Below are 12,985 nucleotides of genomic sequence, written 5' to 3'. Positions count from 1 at the left end.
TCTCACTCTCTGCCATTCCAGCACAAGACTCTGCTTTATTTTGAGTTAAGGAATTGGTGCCTAGCAGAAGCAAAGAAAAAGATCCAAATTCAGATGCGTGACTTTTGTCCAACTCTTCATTATACAAGTTACATCAGTTTATTTACAGTACATACACCCATTTCCAGTGTGTAACATACATCTTTGATTTTAGCCTCTGAAGGCTTATCCTGATCCAAAGTGCATTAACATTAGTGGGAATGTTTCCATTTACTGTGGTAGGCTTTGGCCCATAATTTGCATATTTCAAGTATATTTATAAATAGGGCTATCCAGTGATTAAAAAAAATAATCTTGATTAATTGTGCTGTTAATAATAATAGAATACCATTTATTTAAATATTTTTGGATGTTTTCTACATTTTCAAATATATTGATTTCAGTTACAACACAGAATACAAATATTTGCACTGCTAAAATCAGTTCTCTTCAATTCACCTAATACAAGTACTGTAGTGCAATCTCTATCATGAAAGTTGAACTTACAAATGTAGAATTATGTACAAAAAAACTGCATTCAAAGATAAAACTATGTGTAACTTTAGAGCCTACATGCCCACTCAGTCCTACTTCTTGTTCAACCAATCACTCAGACAAACAAGTTTGTTTACATTTGCAGGAGATAATGCTACCTGCTTCTTGTTTTCAATGTTACCTGAAAGAGAACAGGCATTCGCATTGCACTGTAGCTGGTGTCGCAAGATACTTACGTGCTAGATACGCTAAAGATCTGTATGTCCCTTCATGTTTCAACCATCATTACAGAGGATATGTATTCATGCTTATGACAGGTTCTACTTGATAACGATCCAAAGCAGTGCATACTGTTGCATGTTCATTTTCATTATCTAAGTCAGATGCCACCAGCAGAAAGTTGATTTTCTCTTTGGTGGTTCAGGTTCTATAGCTTCCACATAGAAGTGCTGCTCTTTTAAGACTTCTCAAAGCATTTTCCACACTTCATCTCTCTCAGATTTTGGAAGGCACTTGATTCTTAAACCTTGGGTCGAGTGCTGTAGCTATCGTTAGAAATCTCACATTGGTACCTTTGCGTTTTGTCAAAGCAGTGAAAATGTTCTTTAAATGAACAACATGTGCTGGGTCATCATCTGAGACTGCCATAATATGAACTATATGGCAGAATGTGGGTAAAACCACAGAGCAGGGGACATACAATTCTCACCCAAGTAATTCAGTCACAAATTTAATTAATGCATTATTTTTCTAACGAGCGTCATCAGCATGGAATGATGTCCTCTGAAACGGTGGTTGAAGCATGAAGGGACATATGAATATTTAGCATATCTGGCACAAATACCTTGCAATTCTGGCTACAAAAGTGCCAAGCGAACACCTGTTCTCACCTTCAGGTGATGTTGTAAATAAGAAGCGGGCAGCATATCTCCCGTAAATGTAAACAAACTTGTTTGTCTTAGCAATCAGCTGAATAAGAAGTAGGACTATGTGGACTTGTAGGCTCTGAAGTTTTACATTGTTTAGTTTTTGAGTTCAGTTAAATAACAAAAAAAAATCTACATTTGTAAGTTGTACTGTCATGATAAAGAGATTGCACTACAGTACTTGTATGAGGTGAATTGAAAAGTACTATTTCTTTTGTTCACAGGTGCCTACTTTCCAAAGTGCTATGGGATGCTTGACTCCTGGCTCTGCTCAAGTCCCCGCCCCCACTCCACCTCTTTCCCCCAAGGCCCCATCCCTGCCTCAGCTCTTCCTGGCCCCGCTCTGCCTCTTCCTTCCCCCAAGCATGCCATGTCCTCGCTACTCCCTCCTGCACCCCCAACCTTCTGCATGCCACGAAACAGCGTGCAGGGAGGGGGAGGTGCTGAACCATGGGACCCACTAGCAGGCCAGAGGCACTGGGGGATGAGGAGGTGCTGATGGGGGGGCTACCAGTGGGTCGTAAACACCCACAATATTTTCCTGGTGGGTACTCCAGCCCTGGAGCACCCATGGAGTCAGCACTTATGCTTTTGTTTATCTTTTTTACAGTGCAAATGTTTGTAATAAAAAATAAATAATATAAAATGAGCACTGTACACTTTGATTGGCCTCTTACAGTTGGTGTGGCTACTTCCACCTTTTCATGTTCTCTGTATGTATAAATATCTTCTTGCAGTATGTTCCTGTCTATGCATCCGATGAAGTGGGCTGTAGCCCACAAAAGCTTATGCTCAAATAAATTTGTTAGTCTCTAAGGTGCCACAAGTACTCCTGTTCACTTTGTAGTCTGCATTGTAATTGAAATCAATATATTTGAAAATGTATAAAAACATCCAGAATATTTAATAAATTTCAATTGGTATTGTTTAACAGTGTGATTAAAACTGATTAATCACGATTCATTTTTTGCTTTAATCGTGTAATTAACTGCAATTAATTGACAGCCCTAATTATAAATTGTGCCCATCTTTAAATAGATCTAAGATGGATGTGTGTTTGTAGTATATGTTTATTATATATGCAGAAATATATAGTGTTTTGCATTAGAATCTTAAATACAAGCATGTGTAGTTTTTGGTACTTGGAATAGATAAACTGTGTTTAGCTTTTGGTAAATCATGAACATTTGATGGAGCCAACTGTATATAAAATACAGGAAACCACAATAAAAAGATATAATCAATTTATTTGAGTCATTAACACTAGGAATGAATTTATACTATTAAGTTTCATAAAGTAATATGTTGTATATTAATGCATTAAAAATATTCAAGTGAAACAAAAATGCATCAGAGAACTTGCTGTTACTATTAACAGCACATACAGTACAGTACACATTTTAGCAGAGAGGGAGATTTATTACCTCTAGAGCCAGGGCTGGATGATACAAGTTTTTACCTCCAGTACTATTTTTATGACACAATATTCTATGAAAATCAAAACAAAATGATTGAATATCGTTACAAAAGAAAACGAGAATATTAATATTAAATTAGGTTGCAAAGAAATAAATCCTGATCACTCTCTCCTTACTGGTGCGGTGTGTAATATAGGCGCTATCAGCAAGTGGCACAAGTATAATTGTGAGTTGCCTGCGCGCATCGTAGTATACCGTGATGGTGTTGCAGATGGCCAGCTGAAGATGGTGGTGGATTATGAGGTCCCACAATTACTTAGTGTCCTCACAGAATTAACTACTAATTACAGGTAACTAGAATTTCTTCTCTCCTCTCCCCTTCCATGTTGGAGAAATCAAAGCAAATTCAATGGACTTGTATCTATTACGTAATTTCCTATAGTATATATCTGAAAACATAAAATTCTGGCTGACATTTCTGATTTCCAAAGAGACTGAGGACTTAGAGACACTATCATGTAACTTGATATGTTCTTTCAGATCTCAACCATAACCCATTGTTTATATGCTTTATAAAAAAGACAAGTAGAACATTCTGAATGAAATATGGCAACATAATTCAAGCCATCTGCCTGTTTCTATTCTTAGTCCTTTTATAACTAGGAAAGAGGTAATATGAAATAATTTATTATAGCTACTTTATATTTGTCCTTTGTTTCAAGTCCCAAAGTGTCAGTGATTGTGGTCAGGAAGAAATGCATTCCTCGATTCTTTGCAGAGGCAAACAGAAGCCTGCAAAACCCACCTGTTGGCACTATTGTTGACACAGAGGCTACTCGTCCTGAATGGCAAGTATACTTGCGTCAGACCAAAAGAATCTGCTGTCTCCTTCATAGAGTACAATTTGAATATCAGATTAAGAGAGTATAATGTTATTAAGCAGGAGTCTTCTAAAACTTTAGGTTAGAAAGGAACCCTGAAATTTTTTCAGCTCTCCTAATTCAACAACCATACAGTATAATTTGTTTGAAGGAGCATATGTATCTGCTTTCAGATATGCTTGTAGAATTTCTTCAGCAAACAATTCATTTTATGTTTAATCCCTGTACAAAAATTCTGATTTTGAAACTCCTATTAAAAGTGAAATATACAGTGTTCTGCACTGAATTACGCTACATAAATTGCATTAGTTTTTTTAATGACAGTTATAGTACACAAAAGGTACGTACCAATATAATCCATTTTTCTTTACATTGTATTTTAAAAGATGAATCCTCAAAAAAAAAAAAAAAAAAAAAAGAGAGAAAATACAACTTTAAGATTCTCATGTGGGTCTGGTTTGTCTGTGCGTTACTCCAGGCTTATGTTGATGCAAGTCCATTTATTTCACTGGCATCAAGTTAGAGTAATGCATGGGCGAATCGGACCCATATGAGAATCCTAAAGTTTATTTTCTTTGTTATATTTGTTATAGATATTAGTGTAACTAGCTAAAGATGCTACATTAATAGACATTGATACAGAGATGACACTCAGAAACCTAACAAGGAAAAAGGTCTGCATTTTGATGTCCTTTTCAAACCCATTTCAGCCAAGACTTTTAACTCGACCTTGTCTACACTACAGAGTTTTGTCGACAAAAGTTATGTTGACACTCAAAGCGTGATAATAAAAATCGATATTGCATGTTCACACTACTCTCCCTCTGTCGTCAGGCACTAGCACTGACAGTGTGAGCAGCGCATTGTGGGTATATGTGCCACAGTTCAACTCAACACCTTCTGCTACTAAGTCTTGTGGGAAAGTGGAGTGGATCACAGTGCATTTTTGGACTGGGCTTAACATCCCATGATGCAGTTTTCCATCCCAGCATTCAGTGGGCTTTCAGATTTCTTTCATGGCATTTTTCAACAGCCCTTGTTCACTGTGTGTGAAGGGTTGGATCCCGCACTGCTCTCCTGTGCTCTGATAACTGTCATTAAGACATCACGGATGGCAGTGCAGTTAATCATGAAGTTCCTAACCGAACAGGACTCCCAGTTGCCTCACCTGCTCTGTGATGTGGATAGGAGAAACTTAGATTTCTGTTGGCATTCATGGAACAGCTGCACATGGTGGACCATCATTTTTTGGGCTCAGGAAACAAGCAAGGAGTGGTGGGATCATATTGTCATGCTGGTCTGGGATGACGAACAGTGGCTACAGAACTTTCGGATGCAGAAAGCCTCCTTCTTGGAACTGTGCGCTCACCCCAGCACAGCGGCACTAGAACATCGGACCCAGAGTTGCCCTATTGGTAGAGAAGCATGTGGCAATCACAGTGTGGAAGCTGGTGACTCCAGCCTGCTACTGGTCAGTCGTGAATCAGTTTGGAGTCAGAAAGTCAACTGTTGGGGTTACGTTAATGCAAGTGTGCAGGGCCATTAATTGCATCCTTCTATGAAGGACCCTGACTCAGGGAAATGTGTGTGAAATAGTGGACAGCTTTGCAGAAATGGATTTCCCTAACTGTGGAGGGTGCCAATTTTGACACCAGACCAGCTTGCTACAGAGTACATTAATAGGAAGGGGTACTTCTTCATGATGTTGCAGGCGCTTGTGGATCACTGTGGGTGTTTCACTGACATAAATGCAGAGTGGTCCAGGAAGGTGCATGTCCATTCCATGACCCGCTTGTCTACCCTTCTGTCGGAACCAGCTGGCAAGAAGGAACTGAAGAGGCGGTGGCTTGGCAGGGTCCTATTTGTGGTTCCGTGAAAGTGCGATTCCAGAGGGCACTTGGACCAACCTGAAGGGTGCCACTAGGGTAAAAACCTTCTGACAACTGTGTACGTGGCACGCACATACCTACTTGGATTGGACATGAGCAACACATCTTGAAGAACAACTTTTACAAAAGGGTAGGTAACAGTTTTTTCTGCCATACTGATTAGCTGCAGAGGGAAATGTCGAGCACACAAACACAGCATGCCTTGTATATTTATGTACCCTGAACCCACTTCATGCATCTTCAGGAACACCAGCCTGTACAGAAAGCTGCAAGTAGGGACTTTTCTTTCCAGACCAGAAGATTACAGTGGGGGATGTTGAAGTAATCCTGGGAGACCTAGCATGCCTCTTACAGCCATGGCTCATGAAAGAAAACTTTACACAGAAAACCTGGATAGCAGTAAGGAGCGGTTCAACAACAGGCTGAGTAGGTGCCAGATGGCCGTGGAATCTGCCTTTGGCAGATTAAAGGTGCACTGGTGATGCCTTTATGGCAGGTTAGACCTCAATGCGGATAATCCCATGGTCACAACTGTGTGTTGTATGTTGTTTAATATTTGTGAAGCTAAGGGTGAAAGGTTTGCTCAGGGGTAGAGTGCTGAGGCAGACTGCCTGGCTGCTGATTTTGAGCAGCCAGAAAGCAGGGCAATCGGGGTCACAGAGGGGGGCAATTCGAATCAGGGAGGCTTTGAGGCAACACTTTGAACATTAGAAGCAGTAATGTATATCCCTGTACTTGGTACAGCAGTGTTACATTACATCTAGTTTTCCTAGGAAGGAATTGTGAATTTTGGGGCCTTAAATTCCAGTAAGCAAATGATTAAACTGTCTGTGTGTGTCTTGGTAGTGCCTTCTATCTCAATTTGTAGGACACAAAGATTACTTATCATTCAAAAACTTTGTGGTGTTTTTTGTGCAATAACAGCAAACACACTTGGTGGGAAAGAAGGTACCAGGGAAGGGCAGACTTTCAGAGCTGTGTATAGGTCTAGTTATCATTCTGAAAGTTGTCCAAGGGGGTGGAGTGAATGGGAAATAGAGAAGTCTCAAAAAGTGGAAAGGAATGTGAGAGTGGAGTTGTGGGACATGGAAAAGAGTTTTGAATGTGCTGCAAGGGAGGGTGGGCACACATCTGCTCAGTATGAAGCATTATTAAGGACTTCAGCACCTGTATTTGCTCCCCCCTTACTTCAGTCATCTGCATAGTAACGTCCTTAACGAACTTCTGATATTATTTTCTGTCCTGCCTTTTGGCTTCCCTCCATTCCTGGCCTTCCCTTTTCTCTGCATTGAAGAATTGCAGTACCTCCTTGAACATGTCGTCTTTGCTCTGTTTTGTGTGCTTTATCATCTGGCCGACATGCTCTGCCAGAGTGTAGGGGATGTCCCTGAAGCCACATCTGTAGAAGCATAAAAAACAATCACGCTTCTCTATATTGTTAAGTTCACACACAGCATTGAAACATTTCAGTAAAATGCACCTCTGGTAACAACAATCACTTTCTCACTGATCCGTGGCAAGCACACATCTTGGCAAACACCCCAAGCATGATGAGTGTTGGCTGGGGGATAGGGGTAAGTGTTCTACACAGGAGCACAGCACTGAGGCCAGCACCGATATCAGGGCTGTGCCGAGCCTGGCACCAAAACTCAGGAATCTGCAAGCTGGAGGGACAGAAGACCGTATACCAGCCCGGGCGTCATCTTCACCCCTGATGAAGTGGTGACACCAACTCCAGTGGAGAACAGTGCTCACCAGAAGCTGTTGAGGAGAGTGGCCCAGAATCTGGGACTCCAGGTGGAGGAGGCAACGAACCCTGTGGTGGATATTTTGATGTAAGGGCCCTTCGAGGGTGGTCTTACTGCTCATAAAGACCATTCAGACCAGTACCAGGACATTGTGGCTGACGCCCACCTCCTTCCCACAACTAAAGGGATAGAGAGAAAGTACTTTGTACCATCAAAGGGGTACAAATACCTCTTTACCCCCACTCAGCCTGGGTCAATGGTGATAGCGGCCCCAAATGAATGGGAGAAGCAGGGGCAGCAAGATCCAACACACAAAGGAAAGGATGTGAAGAAGCTGGACCTCTTTGGCAGAAAGGTTTATTCTACTGGAGGGCTCAGCTTTGCATTGCAAACTAGCAAGTGATCCTTGGTCGCTATAATTTCAACTACACAAAGCACAGCCGCTTAGCAGGTGTGTGCTCTTCTGCTTCTTGCTTGCTGGAGAGCAACTACTGAGAGTGGCTAGACACCTTCAGAGTGGTGAACAGTCCTTGGGGCTCCAAATCATCATGTATCTCCACCTCTTCATCAACGACTTGGTCCTCCAGGTTAGGTCTTCCTGCCACCTCCAGGCCCGTCCAAGTATCCATGGACCTCTTGGCGGTGGAGGTGGGGTTGCTTTTGAGAATAGTGTTCAGCTCCTTATGGAACCAACAGGTCTTGGGTGCAGCAATAGAATGACGGTTTGCTTCCCTCGCCTTCTGGTTCGCCTGCCTCAGCTTTCTTGTCTTTGCTCTGCACTGCACCGTGTCCTGGTCATACTCCTTTTCGTACAAGCCTCAAGAAATGTACCCATGGGTATTGAAATTCCTATGGCTGAAGTGCAACTGGGACTGTACAGCCTCCTCTCCCCAAATACTGAGCAGATCCAGCAGCTCCTCAGCTAAGTTCCCTCTTAGCTGTGTGGCTGCGCAGCTGCCTGTTAAGCCCCGCACAAGGGCTTGGGGCTGCAGCAGGGAGAGATGTTTCTCCCCTAGCATGAACCTGCGGCGGCAAGAGAGGTGCCCCTCCCCACCGGTTTCCAGCATGGACCTGCAGCAGCAGGGAGATGAGGTGCCTCTCCCCACTGGCCCCAGCACAGACCTGCTGGGGTGTGGGGAGAGGAGAACCTCCCTTGGCCCAGCCCAGGCCAGTCAGAACTACTGGGGAGAGGAGCCCCGGGCCAGCCCTGCCAGAGCTGCTGTGGCTAGCAAGAGGCACCTCTCCCCTGGCCCCCAGCTGCTGTGGCGAGAGAGGGCTGGGGGAGTCCTCTCCCCTCCTGCAGCTGTGGGGCAGCCTGCACCCCAAACCCCTCATCCCTGGCCCCACCTGAGTCCACACTCCAGCCCTCTGTTCCAGTCCTGAGCCCTCTCCCACACTCTGAACCCCTCATCCTCAGACCCTTCACCCCCTAGCTGGAGCCCTCACTCTCCCTGCACCCTACCTCCAGCCCCAACCTCCCTTCTGCGCCCATCATCCCCAGAGCCTGCACCCTACCTCCAGCCCTGAGCCCTCAAGCCCCTACACACAAACCCTCTGCCCCAGCCCTGAGTCCCCTCCCGTACCCTGAGCCCTCATCCCTAGCCCCACCCTGGAGCTCACACCCCCATCCCAACCCTCTTCCCCAGCCCTGAGCCCCCTCCGAACCCCTTGGCCCCACTCCTACCAAATGAATTTTATGTGCACCAATATGAAGGTGATGTGTTATACATGGATGTAAAAAATTAGAGGGAACACTGCTCCTTAGTAGTTCAACAGGAGAGCTTTTGACGTGAGGTTGCCATGGTCACCTGGAAAGATGTGATGAGACCTCTCCACAGGGAGCAAACAGGAAATGGAATTTCAAAAATTCCCTGGCTTTACAGGGGAGGGGTGCGAATGGTTGTTTACCTGGCTGGAGGGCAGCAGATTTCAAACTGCTGACCAGAGCAGTCAGGATGGGCATTGTGGGATCTTGGCTACACTTGAGAGTTACAGCGCTGTTAGTGGCTTTATAGCACTGTAATTCACTCCCCGTCCACACTGGCAAGGCACATACAGCGCTGTATCTTGAAGAGAGGGGAAGGGAGGAGGCTTGAGGAGAGAAGCAATACGGCATGTGGGAGGGAAGGAGTGGGGGTCCCTTTCGGGGAGGCTGCTTATCTGGTCTGTTTGCTTTCAGTGAGTGAGAGAGAGGGGTGGGGGAGGGGGTTGGAACTTGCAAGGCAGCTGCTGACAGTGTTGGCTCCAAAAATCCACACTCTCTCTCCCCCCCATGCTCCGTGTCACACTCCACCCCATCCCCCTCTTTTGAAAAGCATGTTGCAGCCACTTGAACGCTGGGATAGCTGCCCATAATGCACCGCTCCCAATGCTGCTGCAAATGTGGCCACAACAGTGCGCTGGCAGCTGTCTGTGTGGCCAGACTGCAGCGCTTTCCCTATTCAGCTGTAGAAAGACAGGTTTAACTCCCAGCGCTGTACAGCTGCAAGTGTAGCCATACCCTGGGACACCACCTGGAGGCCAATCAAAGCAATAAAAATCAAGTGCGGTGTCTACAGTGGCACTTTGTCAACAAAACTTTTGCGCAAAAAGCCTTGTCTCTCTCATTGGATGGCTTTATTTTGTCGATAAAACGAGGTATTTTTGCCACCAAAAGTTGCATAATAGTGGTTATGCCTCCACTTTTTTGTAGACAAAAGCTGCCTTTTGTTGGTAAAACTCTGTAGTGTAGACAGGGCTCTGGACTTGTCTAGAACATAAACAGAGGAGGATCAGATTCTCATTTACCTTATGGCCCGTTTACATTGCAAGACTGCTGTAAAGGGGCCTTAGCAGAAATGTGAATCTAGCTCAGAGAACCTTAATCTGATTGCAGCATAGTAAATCCACTAGTTTCAGTAGAGTTACTCCTGATTTGCAACAGTGAAAGTGAGATCACAGGCCCTTAAATGATAAAGAACCACCTTACATTTTAACTAATAGGCAGTATTAGTGAAGGTAAACTGTCAAGTGCACATAAGCTAATGCTTTTTTTTTTCCCCCTCCAAATTCTTTAGGTATGACTTTTACCTAATCAGCCAACTAGCGCGTCAGGGAACTGTCAATCCCACATACTACAATGTTGTGTATGATAACAGTGGATTAAAACCAGATCACATGCAGCGCCTCACGTACAAGATGTGCCACCTGTACTACAACTGGCCAGTGAGTAAATAGTCACATACAATCATCATTAAAAGTAGTGTAATTTTTCCAGCTGGTTTTAAATAAAACTGGAAAGAAATCATGCAGAGTTTCACATTTGATGATTCAATGTAGTTATCACAGTACTGCTGTTATAAAAAGGGTAGGACTGCAACTCCCAATCATAGCCACCCTGCTGCTGTTATGGTGGGAGGCATAGGTGACTTGTGCCTCCAGATGCTGGGGTAGAGGGCACAATGTATAGGGGAGGACATATGACTGCCCACATCTCTTCTATCCAGCAACCCTTTTGTACTGCGCCCAGCCTGGGGCTGCCGCGCTTTCCCCACCCCACCACAGTTGCCTGCAGGGAGGGCTCTGTCTTTCTCCTGCTGTGTGCCCTCTGCCCCATGTTAGACAGCTCTCACTGACAGCCGGGCCCAGACAGGGAGTGGTATGGAGCCACTTCTCATGCAGCTGAAGCTAGCCGCTCTGGGTCACTGATTCTGTGTGGCGCAGCAGTTGCCTGAGAGCGAGCGTAGCTGGGGCAGCGGCCCACCTAACCCAGTTTGCTCCCTGCCCAGGCCCAGCTGCCAGGGACAGGGGCTGAACATGCAAGGGGGCAGGTGCAGCAGGAGAAGGACAGAGCCCTTCTTCCTCCTCCCTCCACCCCCCAAGCAGGCTAAGCAGAAATTTTGATTCCACATGCCTCCACCATGTCATCTGTGGTGGGAGGAGCAGCTTCTTCAGCTGCAAGCTGGTTGGACATATTTACAAGGGCTAGAGGATTGTTTCTTAGTAGCCAAAAAGCTATTTTGAAAGGCTTGTATGTGCTGAAACCCTCCTGGAAAATGTTTTTGATATTAATTCAGACATGTAGACAGGTATCCATATCACAATTATTGGTACTAATTGGCAGCCTTGGCGTACTTTAATAGAGAGGCCAATGACTGAATAGGCAGACAGCCTGCATTACACATTCAGCTGTAGAAGTGGTCACTCCATTTCAAGGTTGAGACATTTTGGGTATGTCTACACTGCACTCAAGATATAGAATTGCAGCACATGTTAGTGTACCAGAGCTAGCTTTAATTGATGTAGGTCACTAAAAATAGCAGTGTAGCCACAGCAGTCCAGGCTCGCCCCCTGAGTATGTACTCGGGATCCTGGGTGAGATTATACTTGTTTTGATGAGGGAGTGGGAAGAGGAGAGCTGAAGATGGGAATCCTTCCCTTCAGCAGGTATTTAGACTGTATCTGCATTCAATTTCTTAAAGACCGGGGGGAGTGGCCTTCCTCTCCATTAGGTATATACAACATAACCTTTGAATAAAGGGGATGGTGTTTTCATTGTGCAGGAGTGCCCTCTATCGGCTGAATTTCATTGGTACAAACGTGGGCAATTCCTGCCTACCATTGGCTAGGAGAGGAACTCTGGGATTATATTATGTTTGGAAATGGCAGTTGGGATCTTAAAAATAGTTTGCTTTTCTCAGCAGAAAGCAGCAATACAGGCTGGGAATGTCAGTCTTACTTTCATCTGATGTTTGTTTCATAGGGTCTAATCAGAGTGCCAGCACCATGTCAGTATGCCCACAAGCTGACCTTCCTGGTGAGTCAGAGCATTCACAGAGAGCCAAGCCTGGAACTAGCTGACAAGCTTTTCTATTTGTGAGGAGAATAATAATAATATATCATGAAGACAACTTCAAGAAATACTAACATGGCCAAATCTAGATATGGTCTCATGGCTGCCAGCATAGTGTAGCTCAAACTCAGTCTTGTATTTGAAGGAAAATATCTAGTTTTAGACTTAGAGAAATATCTATTCTCTGAATTAAGAGAACAGAGAATCCTGAACAGTATAAGGGATTAAGGTACTTTGCTTCAGTTAGCCCCAATAAGAGACTTGGAGCATACTCCCTAGTAACATTTGAAAATGTATATGATAGACATTTTGTTGATATAGATACACCGTACAGCTGATTATTCTGTAAGCATATCATTGCCAGATTGTTTTAGAGGGTTACTTTTTCCTTCAAAGACTCTTTTAGAAAACTGTTTGAATAAGGTTGAAATTTTTTTAACAAATAAAGTTTTATTCTGTTTGCATTTTAGGATTATTTTTGATAATTAGTTAGAATATATATCAAACTTTCTTTTAAGCTCACTCTGCTATTGATAGACAATCCTAAAAAAAAAAAAAGAAAGCCCAGTGTTGCACGGATGTTTTGCAAATTAACACAAATCACAGTAAACAAAATGTAAGAACAGACACCTTGTTATACATACATATTAGCTGGGAGGTATTACTAAATGGTTTAGAATTCAGTTCATTGAAAAAATTGATTTGGAGGAATCTGGTTTTTTAAGTGTTAAATTACATCTATTGTAGTTTGATTTTTTAAACAGTGTAGGTGCCTCACT

The 12,985-nt window shown here is 43.8% G+C and overlaps 1 protein-coding gene across 2 annotated transcripts in view; it reads left to right on the top strand.

Moving 5' to 3' along the window:
* PIWIL4 (piwi like RNA-mediated gene silencing 4) overlaps positions 1-12,670 on the top strand; it is a 75,614-nt gene extending 62,944 nt beyond the window's left edge. For both annotated transcript variants that reach the window (XM_050940903.1, XM_050940893.1), the window contains 4 exons: positions 3,054-3,207; positions 3,580-3,705; positions 10,432-10,579; positions 12,117-12,670. In XM_050940903.1, coding sequence (XP_050796860.1) covers positions 3,054-3,207; positions 3,580-3,705; positions 10,432-10,579; positions 12,117-12,233 — 545 coding nt within the window. In that variant the 3' untranslated portion in view covers positions 12,234-12,670. The remainder of the gene's footprint in view (positions 1-3,053; positions 3,208-3,579; positions 3,706-10,431; positions 10,580-12,116) is intronic.
* Positions 12,671-12,985: the final 315 nt, after the last annotated feature.

Source organism: Gopherus flavomarginatus, chromosome 1 (assembly GCF_025201925.1).
Source record: "Gopherus flavomarginatus isolate rGopFla2 chromosome 1, rGopFla2.mat.asm, whole genome shotgun sequence".
Taxonomy (NCBI): Eukaryota; Metazoa; Chordata; order Testudines; family Testudinidae; genus Gopherus; species Gopherus flavomarginatus.
The sequence above is the reverse complement of the archived record's forward strand: the minus strand, read 5'-3'. Positions and strand labels throughout refer to the sequence as shown.